This window comes from Oncorhynchus clarkii, unplaced genomic scaffold (genome assembly GCF_045791955.1).
Source record: "Oncorhynchus clarkii lewisi isolate Uvic-CL-2024 unplaced genomic scaffold, UVic_Ocla_1.0 unplaced_contig_10381_pilon_pilon, whole genome shotgun sequence".
Taxonomy (NCBI): domain Eukaryota; kingdom Metazoa; phylum Chordata; class Actinopteri; order Salmoniformes; family Salmonidae; genus Oncorhynchus; species Oncorhynchus clarkii.
The window spans coordinates 57,075-75,298 of record NW_027261124.1 but is presented as its reverse complement, the minus strand read 5'-3'; the positions used below and the strand labels follow the sequence as shown (position 1 = coordinate 75,298).

The 18,224-nt window shown below is 45.7% G+C and overlaps 1 protein-coding gene across 2 annotated transcripts; it reads left to right on the top strand.

The window, feature by feature from the left end:
* Positions 1 to 683: 683 nt before the first annotated feature.
* LOC139404973 (tumor necrosis factor receptor superfamily member 16-like) lies at positions 684 to 17,328 on the top strand. 2 transcript variants are annotated; one of them, XM_071147524.1, is made up of 6 exons: positions 684 to 1,240; positions 11,738 to 11,870; positions 12,004 to 12,369; positions 15,076 to 15,319; positions 15,558 to 15,700; positions 15,952 to 17,328. In XM_071147524.1, the coding sequence occupies exons 1-6, from the start codon at positions 1,199 to 1,201 to the stop codon at positions 16,272 to 16,274; spliced, it is 1,251 nt and encodes a 416-aa protein (XP_071003625.1). In that variant the 5' UTR covers positions 684 to 1,198; the 3' UTR covers positions 16,275 to 17,328. The 2 variants fall into 2 exon arrangements, with proteins under 2 accessions (XP_071003625.1, XP_071003626.1); XM_071147525.1 differs by having other exon boundaries at positions 1,078 to 1,240; positions 15,535 to 15,700; positions 15,952 to 16,466.
* The last annotated feature ends 896 nt before the right edge of the window (positions 17,329 to 18,224 follow it).

Below are 18,224 nucleotides of genomic sequence, written 5' to 3'. Positions count from 1 at the left end.
CAAAAACCTAAAATATAGAGGCTATACCATATACCTTCCCTGAATATTTGAAAACTGTTTAAATAATGTCTGGGCTATTACATCTATATTTTAGTCATTAGCAGAAGCTGTTATCCAAAGCGACTTGCAAATAGTACATTAATTAAATAGCCCTGACATTATTTAGGACTAAGCTAAATATCTGTGTTTGTGCTTCAATAGTCTATTACGGTATAGTTTAACCTACTTACCGGTATTACAACTGCTAGGTTACAATATTCTACATTGATATCTTAATTATCCTATATAATTTATATACAACATATCATTTTATAAGCATGTGCTTATTTACATATATACAAAAAAAATATAGGCTATGATTTGTGTTATTATTGTTAATAAAAAAAGAGTGTGACGGAGAATATTAGCCACAAAATAGTAATTTCTGTAACCCCCCTGGAGAAATAACCGGGGGTTTAAAAATTAAGACCGCAAAATACAGCCCGGGCTACATCAAAGTCCCAACGTCCATTCTTTAAACAGATCCCTAAAGGCATCTTCCGGAATGTATCCCCTTTATTTATTACAGTGTATCAAGTTTCATCTCCATTTGAATATCACTTCAATGTGTTTATTGCCGTCGCGTATCAGCCAATCACAAAGCGAGGACCCGGGCTCCAGCCGTAGAGAGCTGAAGGCGTCGAAAGTGAACCAAGCGCTTGAAGATCGAGGGGCCAAAACGCTGCGCTTCAGACTCACACTCTGCAAGAGGAACATGCCAACAAAGATTGAAGTGTGACTCAACTGTAGGGAATGTAACAAAGAAACGGTCTACAGTAAAAGTAGATGGTGTGTAGCCTAAAGAAGAGGATTTTTTACTGTTTTCCTGACGTTTTCTTTCATGGCAGTTGATTTCACTTAAGAGAAGCGGCACTCGGACTTGCTGTTGAGTTCTGAGGCAATTTTTCTTCCGCGGTATGTGTAAGGATACTTTGATGCAGTTAAAAAACATGCTCTCGTTTGGTCGTGTTCTTGTTACTCTCAAAGTGATTTCTTGACAGCTGTGAATAGTTTTTAGGAACCTAGGTGCGCTTTTTTGGCATTTACCTGGGTTACGTCTCACGGAGTAGGCTATTAAAGCCTTCTTCGGTCCCAAAGACTTTTGAAGGGGTATAGCCAACTCATTGTACGGGATTTTCCATCGGCGAAGAACTGTGACATGGATGCGCTTTGGGTCTGCACACTTTTTCTGTTCGTAAATGTAAGTGTCATGTCGCTCCTGTTCCTGATATACATAGGCTGTAACTCACTAATATATCTCATAGGCTACTGTACAGTAATACACGAACAGATCAATTCCCTCCCTGTTATTTTCTGCTGAGAGTGCAATGTATAGTAACGCACATTACTGTCCAACATGAGGCGAATTCATTATTTAGCCAATCTGCATAAAGTTAATGATTTTGGCTACATTGTAAACTATGTTGGCATTACGCACGCGCTACATTGTAATTACATGATTTATTTTATTTAACCCTTATTTTACCAGGTCATTTGACTGAGAACACATTCTCATTTACTGCAACGACCTGGGGAATAGTTACAGGGGGGAGGAGGGTGGTGGTGAATGAGCCAATTGGAAGCTGGCAATGATTAGATGCCTTGCATCTTGGTTGTGTTACATTGTAATCTAGCCAACTTCTCACTCTACATTGACAATGTTCTGTATAGCTACAGAATGTGACATATTGTCATTATCTACAACTCTCCTGCTTTTACTCAGAGATAAACTCTATTTTTCTTTTCTGATCTGAGTTTATCTTCCATACCAATTGATAAGGCTTAGGCTGTATTATAAGTGTGTGTCATTTAAACGTTAATGCAGGTAGTTAAAGTGAGAGATTTGATTTGTACAGATCAAAGTGTCAAAATAATCCTTTCCACAGCTGGAGAAGATGACAATTTGACACTCCATCTCCTTTCAAGTCCAACAGACCCGAGGGCCTGTAGAGGAGAGGAGAGGCGGCATGTCTTGTCATGTTCCCAGGGCCTAACCCTTTCTTCAAGATCAAAGCACTAGAGATAAAACTCCATCAGATCTTAATTCACTCTGCATTCATGTGACCCCGGAAAGATATTTATCTGTTTAATGAGGGGATAAAAACAACAAACGTTCATTTTAAATGGAAAACAACGGTTTGTTTCCCCAAAACACACCTTTGTTTCTATCACAGAGGTTTGTTTGAAAATTTTAAAAAAAACTTTTTTTTTGGTGAACTTCAGCAATTAGTTTTCTCTGCTTAATATGAATGTTTTTTCAAACCTCAATGTATTAAATATCATTATACTTGTCGTTGAATCACACCGGCCCACTAATGTTAGTGGTTTGATTGTCCAAGGTCCTCTGTTACATTACCAAACGGTATTACAATTCATAGATAGTGCCATAGTCCTTCCTTGCGGCAATTCCTGGTAGAAATGCGTCATGAGTAAAACTATCGCTGCGGTCTGGATATCCGGAGCAAAGAAATTATAATTTCTCTCAGTCTGTGGCGAGAGAAGGGCGACCCTGTTTGTAACAGAACAGTAAATGTAATTTCCATGTTGACGCTAAGCAGTTTTCTGGTTGGTTTTCACTTGAACTCACGACCGCCACTTTGCTTTCCCACAGCGACATCTTTGAGAGAGTAACTCAGCATTTTGAGAACTTGAATAATAAATTGCAGACAGACAAGCAGGCTTACAGTGGCATGGCTATTGGTATCCAGTAGTTTGTCATGCTGTTAGGAGGAGATGGAAAGCTCAGCATATTCCCTGACTGGAACAAAACATGGTTAACAAAAAAAAAGTTCCAGATTCCAAACGTTGACTTTTTAAAGATGACCTGCTACTGCTGATGACAGTAATCAGTGTGCAGATTAAAATCATGGACCAATCAGACAGGCAAGCAGCGCTAGCTCCACCCTCCCTACACTTCCCTCTGCCTTAGTGTGTCTGTCCCAAAATGGCACCCTATTGCGTATATAGTGCACTGCCTCCCAAATGGCAACCTATTCCCTATATTGTGCACTACTTTTGACCAGGGCCGATAGGTCCACATTTTGACCAGACTTGCCCAGATAATGAGTCATGGAGGCAATTATATGCATCCCAAATAGCACCCTATTCCCTACATAGTGCACTACAGGACCTCTATCTACATCTCCTGTTCTTCTGTTTCTGCTGGACGTCTCAGGGTGGAGCTGGTGACACCACGCTGCTGTCCTCAGGGTGGAGGTGGTGACACCACGCTGCTGTCCTCAGGGTGGAGGTGGTGACACCACGCTGCTGTCCTCAGGGTGGAGGTGGTGACACCACGCTGCTGTCCTCAGGGTGGAGGTGGTGACACCACGCTGCTGTCCTCAGGGTGGAGGTGGTGACACCACGCTGCTGTCCTCAGGGTGGAGGTGGTGACACCACGCTGCTGTCCTCAGGGTGGAGGTGGTGACACCACGCTGCTGTCCCCAGGGTGGAGGTGGTGACACCACGCTGCTGTCCCCAGGGTGGAGGTGGTGACACCACGCTGCTGTCCTCAGGGTGGAGGTGGTGACACCACGCTGCTGTCCTCAGGGTGGAGGTGGTGACACCATGCTGCTGTCCCCAGGGTGGGAGGGTCAGGGTGGAGGGAGAGCCCTGCCTCCTGGGGCTCCCCACCCTTTTATGTGCTCATCACTCTCACGTGGAAACTCCATGCTGCTGCAGCCAAGGAGTCAAATATCATGTCAAATGGGATCGCATTGCAAAAAGGCCAAAGGGCGGCTTTAGGGAGTGTGTGTGACTGCGCGCTTCTGTGTGTACATGTGCTTCTGTGTGTATTCACCCTTTTGTGTGTGTGTGTGTGTGTGTGTTGCTTATGTGTGTGTTGACGGAGTGACCGTGACAGCCGTGGAGTTCATAGCACCTTTTGAAAGCAGAGAGGGCTCCATGGAGGTCTCCTCTCACCAGGGAATCAAGTCCTCTAGTACTGAAGTGGAGAGAGCAACTGCGGCCCCTCAACTCTCGCCAGTGGCCCTGGTGCAGACAGATCAGGTCTATGTGTTCTCTTTTCTCATGGTCCTTGAGCCAAGGAGGTGTCGACTGTGTAGGCTACTTGGCTCTGTATGTAAGCAAGTCCTGAGCTACCCCATAACAGTCTGAAAATGGTTTATATAAGCTAGCATATAACAGCACAGTACACAATGATTCTAATATAGTTCATCAAAATTCTAACAAGTCAGCACTTTTTTTGGAACAAGATTCCACTCTGATGTCATATGCAAATCGGGTCACTTTTCATGTTGACTTTCTCAACTGCCTTTTCCTGTTCAGTAGGCGAGTACGGAGACCTTTTACACAAATTCCCTCTGAGGTCCATAAATCAGAGCTCTGTTAGTCCCAGTCCTGATTACTGTGGTCATTAAGCCCTGGGCAGGGTGGATGTTTATACACACACACACACTACACACGCGCACACACGCGCACACACACACACTCCACCCCATGAACTGGTGCACGGAGGGGAATATTTAACTCTATATTTGGTCAGCACAAGAGGAAATGCCAATGGGTCTGGCTCTGCAGAGCAAAGTAGAGCTGGAGTGGACCATGTCTGGACTTTCTCGTGTGTGTGTGTGTGTGTGTGTGTGTGTGTGTAGTGTGTGTGTGTGCGTGTGTGTGTGTGTGTAGTGTGTTGTGCGGTTGCCAGTTTCTGGTCTACAGCACGATGAAGCAGCAGTTGGAGACACTACCAGACAGCATCGCTGCCACAAAATATTTATAATTCAGTGGATGGGTAATTGTATGTGTGGGGTACAGAGATGAGGTAGTCAATCAAAAATCATGTTAAACACTATTATTGCACACAGAGTGAGTCCATTCTACTTATTATGTGACTTGTTAAGCAAATGTTTACTTCTGAACTTATTTAGGCTTGCCATAACAAAGGGGTTGAATACTTAATGACTCAAGACATTATGGGGCCTTGTAATTTAGGTGCAAATCCAAGCCTTGTAATTTAGGTGCAAATCCAAGCCTTGTAATTTAGGTGCAAATCCAAGCCTTGTAATTTAGGTGCAAATCCAAGCCTTGTAATTTAGGTGCAAATCAAAGCCTTGTAATTTAGGTGCAAATCCAAGCCTTGTAATTTAGGTGCAAATCCAAGCCTTGTAATTTAGGTGCAAATCCAATCCTTGTAATTTAGGTGCAAATCCAAGCCTTGTAATTTAGGTGCAAATCCAAGCCTTGTAATTTAGGTGCAGGATGACATTTGTTTTAGATGACAGTTAGGCTACAGGAGGTGAACATTACAGGTAATATTCAAGATGTTGTGAAGACCAGCGTGCTGTAAACATTCTAAAATGTTGTGAAAACCAGCGTGCTGTAAACATTCTAAAATGCTGTGAAACCAGCGTGCTGTAAACATTCTAAAATGTTGTGAAAACCAGCGTGCTGTAAACATTCTAAAATGTTGTGAAAACCAGCGTGCTGTAAACATTCTAAAATGTTGTGAAAACCAGCGTGCTGTAAACATTCTAAAATGTTGTGAAAACCAGCGTGCTGTAAACATTCTGAAATGTTGTGAAAACCAGCGTGCTGTAAACATTCTAAAATGTTGTGAAAACCAGCGTGCTGTAAACATTCTAAAATGTTGTGAAAACCAGCGTGCTGTAAACATTCTAAAATGTTGTGAAAACCAGCGTGCTGTAAACATTCTAAAATGTTGTGAAAACCAGCGTGCTGTAAACATTCTAAAATGTTGTGAAAACCAGCGTGCTGTAAACATTCTAAAATGTTGTGAAAACCAGCGTGCTGTAAACATTCTAAAATGTTGTGAAAACCAGCGTGCTGTAAACATTCTAAAATGCTGTAAAACCAGTGTGCTGTAAACATTCTAAAATGTTGTGAAAACCAGCGTGCTGTAAACATTCTAAAATGCTGTGAAAACCAGCGTGCTGTAAACATTCTAAAATGCTGTGAAAACCAGTGTGCTGTAAACATTCTAAAATGCTGTGAAAACCAGCGTGCTGTAAACATTCTAAAATGCTGTGAAAACCAGCGTGCTGTAAACATTCTAAAATGCTGTGAAAACCAGCGTGCTGTAAACATTCTAAAATGCTGTGAAAACCAGTGTGCTGTAAACATTCTAAAATGCTGTGAAAACCAGCGTGCTGTAAACATTCTAAAATGTTGTGAAAACCAGCGTGCTGTAAACATTCTAAAATGCTGTGAAAACCAGCGTGCTGTAAACATTCTAAAATGCTGTGAAAACCAGCGTTCTCTTAAGGGCGCTGTACTGCAGCGCCAGCTGTGCCATCAGAGTCCTGGGTTCGCGCCCAGGCTCTGTCGTAACCGGCCGCGACCGGGAGGTCCGTGGGGCGACGCACAATTGGCCTAGCGTCGCCCGGGTTAGGGAGGGCTTGGTCGGTAGGGGTGTCCTTGTCTCATCGCGCACCAGCGACTCCTGTGGCGGGCTGGGCGCAGTGTACGCTAGCCAAGGTGGCCAGGTGCACGGTGTTTCCTCCGGCGCATTGGTGCGGCTGGCTTCCGGGTTGGATGTGCGCTGTGTTAAAGAAGCAGCGGCTTGGTTGGTTGTGTATCGGAGGACGCATGACTTTCAACCTTCGTCTCTCCCGAGCCCGTACGGGAGTTGTAGCGATGAGACAAGATAGTAGCTACTACAACAATTGGATACTACGAAATTGGGGGAAAAAAGGGGGATTTTTTTTTTTTTATATAAATAAATTAAAAAATTTAAAAAAAGAAAACCAGCGTTCTGTAAACATTCTAAAATGCTGTGAAAACCAGCGTGCTGTAAACATTCTAAAATGCTGTGAAAACCAGCGTGCTGTAAACATTCTAAAATGTTGTGAAAACCAGCGTGCTGTAAACATTCTGAAATGTTGTGAAAACCAGCGTGCTGTAAACATTCTAAAATGTTGTGAAAACCAGCGTGCTGTAAACATTCTGAAATGTTGTGAAAACCAGCGTGCTGTAAACATTCTAAAATGTTGTGAAAACCAGCGTGCTGTAAACATTCTAAAATGTTGTGAAAACCAGCGTGCTGTAAACATTCTAAAATGCTGTGAAAACCAGCGTGCTGTAAACATTCTAAAATGTTGTGAAAACCAGCGTGCTGTAAACATTCTAAAATGTTGTGAAAACCAGCGTGCTGTAAACATTCTAAAATGCTGTGAAAACCAGCGTGCTGTAAACATTCTAAAATGCTGTGAAAACCAGCGTGCTGTAAACATTCTAAAATGTTGTGAAAACCAGCGTGCTGTAAACATTCTAAAATGCTGTGAAAACCAGCGTGCTGTAAACATTCTAAAATGCTGTGAAAACCAGCGTGCTGTAAACATTCTAAAATGTTGTGAAAACCAGCGTGCTGTAAACATTCTAAAATGTTGTGAAAACCAGCGTGCTGTAAACATTCTAAAATGCTGTGAAAACCAGCGTGCTGTAAACATTCTAAAATGTTGTGAAAACCAGCGTGCTGTAAACATTCTAAAATGTTGTGAAAACCAGCGTGCTGTAAACATTCTAAAATGCTGTGAAAACCAGCGTGCTGTAAACATTCTAAAATGTTGTGAAAACCAGCGTGCTGTAAACATTCTAAAATGTTGTGAAATCCAGCGTGCTGTAAACATTCTTTTGTCACCAGTGCTTGTTTTGTTGAACTGTTGTCGTCCTCACTGTTGCTCCTACGGCACTAATCTGGTGAGCACCTTTTGGAGCTCCGCCCAAGCAGGTCATTGGATTGGTTTGACATGTTGTGAGGTGTCACTGATTTCCGGGTTCTGACCCCTCTTTAGCTGATTTCTGCCATGGAACTTCCCCGGGAAGCCTGGTTCACAACAATGCTTGTGCATTCCAAATGGAACCCTATAGGACTCTGATCTAAACAAGTGCACCAAGTAGGGAATAGGGTGTATTTGGGACACAAGCTAAATACACGGCCGTTGAAAGAGACTACAAGCCATTGGCCAAGCTCTTCTCACACAACTCACTGTGATGGGCCATTCTCACATGTACATTTTCTGTCATTTAGCAGACACTCTAATCCAGAGTGATTTACAGTCAGTAGTTATTTAGCAGACACTCTAATCCAGAGTGATTTACAGTCAGTAGTTATTTAGCAGACTCTAATCCAGAGTGATTTACAGTCAGTAGTTATTTAGCAGACACTCTAATCCAGAGTGATTTACAGTCAGTAGTTATTTAGCAGAGACTCTAATCTAGAGTGATTTACAGTCAGTAGTTATTTAGCAGAGACTCTAATCCAGAGTGATTTACAGTCAGTAGTTATTTAGCAGACACTCTAATCCAGAGTGATTTACAGTCAGTCGTTATTTAGCAGAGACTCTAATCCAGAGTGATTTACAGTCAGTGGTTATTTAGCAGACACTCTAATCCAGAGTGATTTACAGTCAGTGGTTATTTAGCAGACACTCTAATCCAGAGTGATTAACCGACAGTGCATTCAACTAAGGTAGGTAGAACAACCACATATCACAGTGATAAGACAACCACAGCTCACTGTAGAAGCGCATGTGATCGCTGAGATGAATACCTGTTGAAACTGAGCTCCCATCACCCTGATACTGCAGATCTGTGCTAGCTGAGGTTCACATGTTGTCTGGCTCCTCAAATAATGGTGCAATAAAACCTCTGTGCTGTTTTTCTTGGCATGAAATGTGCCCTCCTTCCCTTCAAAGCTGTGATGTTGTTCTTGGAATGAAACGTACCCTCCTTTCCTTCAAAGTTGTGCTGTTGTTCTTGGAATGAAACATACCCTCCTTTCCCTTCAAAGTTGTTCTCTTTCTAGTGGTGGAATTGTTTCGGTGCAGTTTTGTGACTGGAATGATCAAATTAAATTAAATGTTATTTGTCATATTGGCCAAATACAACAGTGAATTCTTACTTACAAGCCCTTAAAAATAGTGTTATATTTACTAAATAAACTAAAGTAAAAATGTTTTATTAAATTAAAAGTAGCACAATAAAATAACAATAATGAGGCTATATACAGGGAGTCAATGTGCAGGGGTACAAGTTAGTTGAGGTAATTTGCACATTTGGTCCGCACATGCTCTGAGTACACATCCTGGTAATCTTTCTGGTCCTGCGGCCTTATGAATGTTGATCTGTTTAAAGTTCTTGCTCACATCGACTACGGAGAACGTGATCAAACAGTCGTCTGGAACAGCTGGTGCTCTCATGCATGCTTAAGTGTTGCTTGCCTCGAAGCGAGCATAAAAGGCATTTAGCTCATCTGGTAGGCTCGCGTCACTGGGCAGCTCATGACTGTGTTTCCCTTTGTAGTCCATAATAGTTTGTATATGCCCTGCCACATCCGACGAGCACCAGAGCCAGTGTAGTATTCAATCTTTGTCTTGTATTGACACTTTGCCTGTTTGATGGTTCGTCTGAGGGAATAGCGGGATTTTTTATAAGCGTCCGGATTAGTGTCCTTCTTATTGAAAGTGGCAGCTTTAGCCTTTAGCTAGGTGCAGATGTTGCCTGTAATCCATGGCTTCTGGTTGGGATATGTACGTACGGTCACTGTGGGGACGACGTCGCAGATGCACTTATTAATGAGGCCGGTAACTGAGGTGGTGTACTCCTCAATGCCATTGGATGAATCGCGGAACATATTCCAGTCTGTGCTAGCAAAACAGTCCTGTAGCGTAGCATCCACATCATCTGACCACTGGCATGGTGTGTGTGTGCGTTGGTTCCTGTGTGTGTTGGGCTCGTTGGAGGCTCCACATGTTGACACAAGCTGCTTCTTGGAGCAGACATCGGAGACAGCGGTTTCTCCCAAATGGCACCCTATTCCCTACGTAGTGCACTACTTTTGACCAGAACCCTATTGGCCCTCGTTAAAAGTGTGTACTATAAAGGGAATAGGGTGCCATTTGGGAGTGAGTCGGGGAGAAATCAGAGGGTTGTTTAGCTGTTAGCAGGAGGTTAGTTGTTAGACATCTGTTAGTTCCTGTCTACCCTCAGGCTCCAGGGATAATGGCTAGTGGGTCAATCAGCCCTCAACATGGGCATGTTTCAGATGCCTGACTGCCTTAGAGGAGGGCCTTGATGGGGGGGGGGGAGTGTGTGCGTGTGTGTGTGTGTGTGTGTGTGTAAATCTCGTTCTTAGACATAGTGAGGGGCAGTCGGGAGGGAGCGACACACACACACACACACACACCTGCAGGGCTGGGGGGGGGGGGACATCAAAGGCCCCCTCAAAATAGACACACATGCTGGGCTGCGGGGGCTAACTGACACACCCGCCTGGGGCTACAACGGTCTCCCCTCCTCCTCACCCTCCCTCCCTTCCTCCCACCCCTCACTGTGTCTGAGGACAAGAGACACACACACACACATTGTGACTATAATGTCATTCACACCCATGTGGAATGTGTCAATGTGGGAGGGAGGAAGCCCTTTCTACTCCTTCCTTCTTCCTCATGTCTCAGTGTTTTCCTTCTCCTTTGTTTTATTCTTTCCATGGGATTAAAGCCAGTCTGATTATAGCCAGTCTGATTTAAAGCCAGTCTAATTGAAAGCCAGTCTGATTTAAAGCCAGTCTAATTGAAAGCCAGTCTGATTTAAAGCCAGTCTAATTTAAAGCCAGTCTAATTTAAAGCCAGTCTGATTATAGCCAGTCTGATTATATATAGCCAGTCTGATTATAGCCAGTCTGATTATATATAGCCAGTCTGATTTAAAGCCAGTCTGATTATAGCCAGTCTAATTAAAAGCCAGTCTGATTATAGCCAGTCTGATTAAAGACAGTCCCTCCTGCTAGGCTGCACTGGGCTCTATAAGCCCTTAGGAATGTCTGATGTATCCCTCATGTTTAACACACACTGGGGCTGCCTCCCAAAAGGCACCCTATTCCCTATAGAGTGCACTACTTTTGAGCAGAGCCCGGCGAGCCCTATAGACCCTGGTCCAATGTAGAGCCCCATATAGGGAATAGGGTGCCATCTGGGCCTCAGTCTGGCCCCTCCATTACCCGGCCGGGGCAGATAAGCGCTCAGCACTCTGAAAACAGAGCCAGATCAAAATATAAAAAAAGACTATTTTCAATACGCCCACCTTCTCCCCATTCTTTCCATCTGATGTCGAGGCAGGAAAAGGGGTGTGTGTAATTGATTTCCTGATTTCTACACAAACATTGAGGTCTTATTTTTGAGTCTTTGGTTGGTGGAACTGGACTGGCCTTGACTGAGACCAGCCGAGAGAGACGCTTGTGCTCTTACTCCTCCAAACATAGCTTGTCACCATAGTTTCCATCATAATCTTGAACATGTCTATGTGTTGGCTTGTCACCATAGTTTCCATCATAGTCTTGAACATGTCTATGTGTTGGCTTGTCACCATAGTTTCCATCATAGTCTTGAACATGTCTATGTGTTGTCACCATAGTTTCCATCCTAGTCTTGAGCAATCTATGTGTTGGCTTGTCACCATAGTTTCCATCATAGTCTTGAACATATCTATGTGTTGGCTTGTCACCATAGGTTCCATCATAGTCTTGAACATATCTATGTGTTGGCTTGTCACCATAGTTTCCATCATAGTCTTGAACATGTCTATGTGTTGGCTTGTCAACCACTTAGCACTCATCAGTTTGATCTATAAAAGAGTTCCCTCGTCACTGGCATCTGCAAATAAATACAACACTATATCTATCTGATCATTGATGCTAAGCTAACTGTTTTGTTTCTCCTTCCAGGTTGCCCTGGGAGATGCCTGTGTCAGTGGGCAGTTCAGCCAGTCAGGGGAGTGCTGTAGCCCGTGTCCTCCAGGCCATGGGGTGGAGGTAGAGTGTGGGATGGAGGACACCAAGTGCCAGCCTTGCCCTGAGGGTGAGTCATGGAGGCAATAGGGTTTAGATGCTGTTGTTTATATCATTCCCCCAGTAGACATACAGCTATAGTACAACACATACTGATAACACTGTGAGATACATTCAAATCACCTATACCTTGTATGTTCTAGGAACATTCTCCCCATCAGACGGTCTCTCCCCGTGCCTCCCCTGTGCCCGCTGCCCGGCTGGCATCCCAGAGCTGACCTCCTGCAGCGCCACCCAGGATACCCACTGTGACTGTGACCAGCACTTCTACCTTTGGCGGGATGGGAAGAGTGTGGCAGGGCTGTGTGCCGCCTGCACCATGTGTGGACGGGGCGAGGGGGTGGTGAGGCTGTGTGGTGCCCAGGGGAACACCCAGTGCACACCATGTCGCCCAGGAACGTTCTCAGAGGAGAAGAGTGATATCAAGCCCTGCCAGGCCTGCTCTCAGTGCTCTGACACTGAGGTGGAGATCAGAGCCTGCCAGCTCAACTCTGACACCCTCTGCATGGGTGAGTCTCTGTGCGTATGGACTTAAAGTTGACCGGGGCAGCTCTAGCAGGGCAGACATTTGACAAACTGACTTATTGGAAAGATGGAATCCTATGACGGTGCCACGTTGAAAGTCACTGAGTTCTTCAGTAAGGCCATTCTACTGCCAATTTTTGTCTATGGAGATTGCATTGCATTGCTGTGTGCTCGATACAGTTGTCAGCAACGGGTGTGGCTGAAATAGCTGAATCCACTCATTTGAAGGGGTGTCCACAGACACTATATATACAAAAGTATGTTTCCCATGCCAATAAAGCCCGAGAGAGAGAGAGAGAGAGAGAGAGAGAGAGAGAGAGAGAGAGAGAGAGAGAGAGAGAGAGAGAGAGAGAGAGAGAGAGAGAGAGAGAGAGAGAGAGAGAGAGAGAGAGAGAGAGAGAGAGAGAGAGAGAGAGAGAGAGAGAGAGAACACACATGTGGCCAACACCTGTACCCACACCTAATCTGAACACTTAGCAACACTTGAGGAAACATGAGCACAGTCCAACAGAGAGAAAACACTCTTAAGTGCTGCAGTCAAATGGCTCGGAGCCGACAGCTCTTAAAAAGGGCCTGACAATCTAACTACCCCCACACCAGACCCCAGGGCCTTGGCACATTGGTGACCCCAACATGGTAACCCCTCACCGGCTCCAAATGACCAAGCCTTGGTCTAGTGGCCTGGATCTCCCCAGGAGTCTGGTCATCTGAACACACAGGTCACCCCATCTGACACTGTAGATAGAGGTCAGGGGAGTCCCCAGTCGTGTTTGATCCTAAAATGGGCCGGCTGTAGAAGGAGTAAGGAGGGGTTTGGGGGGGGGGGGGGGTGACTGAGTCAGGGGCTGTAGAAGGAGTAAGGAGGGGTTTGGGGGTGACTGAGTCATGGGCTGTAGAAGGAGTAAGGAAGGGTTTGGGGGTGACTGAGTCAGGGGCTGTAGAAGGAGTAAGGAGGGGTTTGGGGGGGGGGGTGACTGAGTCAGGGGCTGTAGAAAGGGGTAAAGAGGAGGGGGGGTTGACTGAGTCAGGGGATGGTAGCTGACTGGGTCGGGGGGGCTGGTAGCTGACTGGGTCAGAGGGGGCTGGGAGCTGACAGGCCCTCACAGACTACTGCTGCTGGATTAAATTTGGCAACAAGATCATTATTCAGATAGCTGGTAGTGTTATCAAATATGTTCACTGTTTGTGACTGTGTTTGCTTCAACTGTAGGTATGAAAGCCCTCACATTCTTTACACAGTCATTGACTTATTACAAAAAAACATTGTGCCAATGGTAGATGTGTCAAGGCCCTTGATTTGATGTTGAGACGGGGATAAGGACAGGGCAGATATGCTGAGACGGGGATAAGGACAGGGCAGATATGTTGAGACGGGGATAAGGACAGGGCAGATATGTTGAGACGGGGATAAGGACAGGGCAGATATGTTGAGACGGGGATAAGGACAGGGCAGATATGTTGAGACGGGGATAAGGACAGGGCAGATATGTTGAGACGGGGATAAGGACAGGGCAGATATGTTGAGACGGGGATAAGGACAGGGCAGATATGCTGAGACGGGGATAAGGACAGGGCAGATATGTTGAGACGGGGATAAGGACAGGGCAGATATGTTGAGACGGGGATAAGGACAGGGCAGATATGTTGAGACGGGGATAAGGACAGGGCAGATATGTTGAGACGGGGATAAGGACAGGGCAGATATGCTGAGACGGGGATAAGGACAGGGCAGATATGTTGAGACGGGGATAAGGACAGGGCAGATATGTTGAGACGGGGATAAGGACAGGGCAGATATGCTGAGACGGGGATAAGGACAGGGCAGATATGTTGAGACGGGGATAAGGACAGGGCAGATATGTTGAGACGGGGATAAGGACAGGGCAGATATGTTGAGACGGGGATAAGGACAGGGCAGATATGTTGAGACGGGGATAAGGACAGGGCAGATATGTTGAGACGGGGATAAGGACAGGGCAGATATGTTGAGACGGGGATAAGGACAGGGCAGATATGTTGAGACGGGGATAAGGACAGGGCAGATATGTTGAGACGGGGATAAGGACGGGGCAGATATGTTGAGACGGGGATAAGGACGGGGCAGATATGTTGAGACGGGGATAAGGACGGGGCAGATATGTTGAGACGGGGATAAGGACGGGGCAGATATGTTGAGACGGGATAAGGACGGGGCAGATATGTTGAGACGGGGATAAGGACGGGGCAGATATGTTGAGACGGGATAAGGACGGGGCAGATATGTTGAGACGGGGATAAGGACAGGGCAGATATGTTGAGACGGGGATAAGGACGGGGCAGATATGTTGAGACGGGGATAAGGACAGGGCAGATATGTTGAGACGGGGATAAGGACAGGGCATCTATGTTGAGACGGGGATAAGGACAGGGCAGATATGTTGAGACGGGGATAAGGACAGGGCATCTATGTTGAGACGGGGATAAGGACAGGGCAGATATGTTGAGACGGGGATAAGGACAGGGCAGATATGTTGAGACGGGGATAAGGACAGGGCAGATATGTTGAGACAGGGATAAGGACAGGGCAGATATGCTGAGACGGGGATAAGGACAGGGCAGATATGTCAAGTGGCCCCCTTCTATCCTTAGTGTTTCCTTCATGGTTCAGTGGTTCTGTAATCAACAGTCTCCCATCTCTCTCCAACCAACAGATAAGAAGCTCCACATCCTGTCTCGTCCCCCTGAGTCTGACGGCCCTCTGGCCGCTCCTCGCCTGCCTGGGTTAGGGTTGGTGAATGATGGAGAGGAGGCCAGCCCTGCCCCTGGAGGAGGAGCAGCCCCCAGGGCCCCCGGGTTCACCCCTCAGGATGATGGGAGCAGCAACCACATCCTGGTCTACGTATCTGTTCTGGCTGCTGTGGTGCTGGGCCTGCTGCTCTACGTCGCCTACAAGTGGTGAGTTGACAGGAGACACGCTGCCGTCTCATTGGCTGCATCCTGATTCTCCACACTTGAAGCATTGCATTGGTGTGAGCATTGGCTGGAGGGAGTTGTTAAATGCATAACGGGGTGGAGAATTGTTTGCAAACCTTTCGATTGCCGTCGTGTATTTCCGTTATAGGTTGTGATAAAAATGATCCTGTTGTTATGTTTAGTGAAGAGTGTAGAAGTGTTTCCTCCCATGTCTCGTCAGCTGGACGTCGTATAAGCAGAAGCAGGCGTTGGGTAAAGCCCGCGCTGCAGAGCTGGGGACGTGTCCTGAAGGAGAAAAACTCCACAGTGACAGCGGCGTGTTCCTGGACTCACACAGCCTGCAGGATGGCCAACCAAGTAAAGGTAACAACCAACAGCCATCTCACGACTACGCCACAATTAACCTCACTGCACTACACTGTTACTGGAGTGAGAACAGAAGCCCAAGTTAAATACATGTTCTCATCTCTCTCAATGTAGAGCACATTTAGCATTTATCAGACACTCTTATCCAGAACAACTTACAGACGTCTTTTCTTATTGGCTATTCTCATCTATTATAACTGTTGAATGGACTTGTGACGATCTGTGTCTGTTGTGTATTCTACCCCCAGGTAGTAAGAGGGACAGTAAGCAGGACGGCCGTCTGTACATCAACCTGCCCCCCCACAGACAGGAGGAGGTGGAGCGTCTGCTCCAGGAGGGGAGCGGGGGCCGCAGAGGCTCCTGGAGGACCCTGGGGGCCGCGCTGGGCTACGAGCCCGAGCAGATGGACCTGTTTGGACACGGCGAGGCCCCTGTACACACCCTCCTTTCCAACTGGGCTCAGCAGGAGGGCTCCACTCTGGGGCTTCTGTGCTCGGCGCTGGCCCGCATCGAGAGGCCCGACGTAGCTGCCGCTCTCACCTGCCCTGCCCAGGGGGTGTCTGTGGTCTGAGGAAGGAGCCATGGTGGGTCCCAAATGGCACCCTATTCCCTATATAGTGCACTACTGGTAAGCTAAAGGTCAAAAGTAGTGCACTATGTAGGGTGCCACAGAGCCTTCCTCATGAGCCTGATAAGACTGGGTGGCATTCATTAGGAACCAAACGCAAGAAAACGGACTGAATCAGGGAGTGACGACCTGAACTTGAACCAATAAGAAATGTTTGTTTTCCGTTGCGAAACATACTGCTGCGGCGTGTACTAATGAATACGAGCCTTGTGGACATAGGAGAGGATGGATGGGGCAAACAGCCCTCCTTCTCGCCCAGTGGGAGGGCATGGCATGCCAGGGGAGGTACTCGGCGAGGAGTACCCATAATGCCCCATAATGCCTCAGACATTTGAACTGAAGAGGACAGTGGAAGTGTTGTTGCTGGCTCGTTGAGCTGGGTCATCCTCTATTGGAAATGTACAGTATATCCACCATTCTGCCAGTATATATATATATATTACCATACTTGTGTATAATCTGCCCAAGCGTTCTAGGAATGGGTATTTATTTGCAGCAATGTCAGAAGGATCCACTCTCTTTCCTGATTTGTTTTGTAGCAATGTGAGGAGGATGCACAACAGCTGACCGTAACTAACTGAACAGGCATGGGAATGAAATACTCTGTAGAATATTCTTTACATGAAATAAAGGCATTCTGTTCATATTAACAATCAGTCGTGAATTTTAAGACCTTTGTAAATATTTGATCATACATTCATTGTAATATAGTGTTAGAAAGGTTTTCAAGCGTGAAGGGGCAATCGCAAACATCTTTGACTGAGGATGCATGATGACTCTCTCTCTCTCTCTCTCTGACATTGGGAGGCCTCAACTCAGTGATGTACTATCAGCGTTGCTAGCCACTGCCTCTCTCCTATCATGGTTTCTGGTGTGGCTGGCTATCCAGAACATTATCGTGATGTAACAATCAATCACTTATTCTTGTGTATATTCTAACGTCATGGTGTGTGTTTTTCTAAGACGTCGTTTCATATAATAAATGCTTTTGAAGGTGTGTGAGAGAGAGAGTCAAACGGTGTTCTCTGAGCTTGTTGTGTTACATGCTCTGACAAGTACAGTGGTTTCTGTCCTACGCGGACGTAACAGCAAGCAGCTACCTGCTCTGTGGTAGTTTATTCTGGAGATAATCAATGGCTGTCTTTGTTTGTCTCAGTCACCTAACTGAACAAGGGGTGTGACTTGTAACATAAATTAAACAAGTATGTGGTCATGTCAGAGGAAAGTATGGAAGACTTCCATTTACAGTTGAAGTCGGAAGTTTACATACACTTAGGTTGGGGTCATTAAAACTCATTTTTCAACCACTCCACAACTTTCTTGTTATCAAACTATAGTTTTGGCAAGTCGGTTAGGACATCTACTTTGTAAACGACACAAGTAATTTTTCCAACAATTGTTTACAGACAGATTATTTTACTTATAATTCATTGTATCACAATTCCAGTGGGTCAGAAGTTTACATACACTAAGTTGACTGTGCCTTTAAACAGCTTGGAAAATTCCAGAAAATGATATCATGGCTTTAGAAGCTTCTGATAGGCAAACTGACATAATTTGAGTCAATTGGAGGAGTAGCTGTGGATGTATTTCAAGGCCTACCTTCAAACTCAGTGCCTCTTTGCTTGACATCATGGGAAAATCTAAAGAAATCAGCCAAGACCTCAGATAAATATTTTTAGACCTCCACAAGTCTGGTTCATCCTTGGGAGCAATGTCCAAACGCCTGAAGGTACCACTTTCATCTGTACAAACAATAGTACGCAAGTATAAACACTATGGGACCACGCAGCCGTCATTCCGCTCAGGAAGGAGACGCGTCCTGTCTCCTAGAGATGAACGTACTTTGGTGCGAAAAGTGCAAATCAATCCCAGAACAACAGGTACTTGTGA

Bases quoted from the DNA above. Each gene is read 5' to 3' on its own strand.
- LOC139404973 (XM_071147524.1), top strand. From the start codon at position 1,199: ATGGATGCGCTTTGGGTCTGCACACTTTTTCTGTTCGTAAAT. The intron at 1,241-11,737 runs GTAAGTGTCATG...TTCTCCTTCCAG, and splicing joins CACTTTTTCTGTTCGTAAAT to GTTGCCCTGGGAGATGCCTG. The intron at 15,701-15,951 runs GTAACAACCAAC...TTCTACCCCCAG, and splicing joins GGATGGCCAACCAAGTAAAG to GTAGTAAGAGGGACAGTAAG.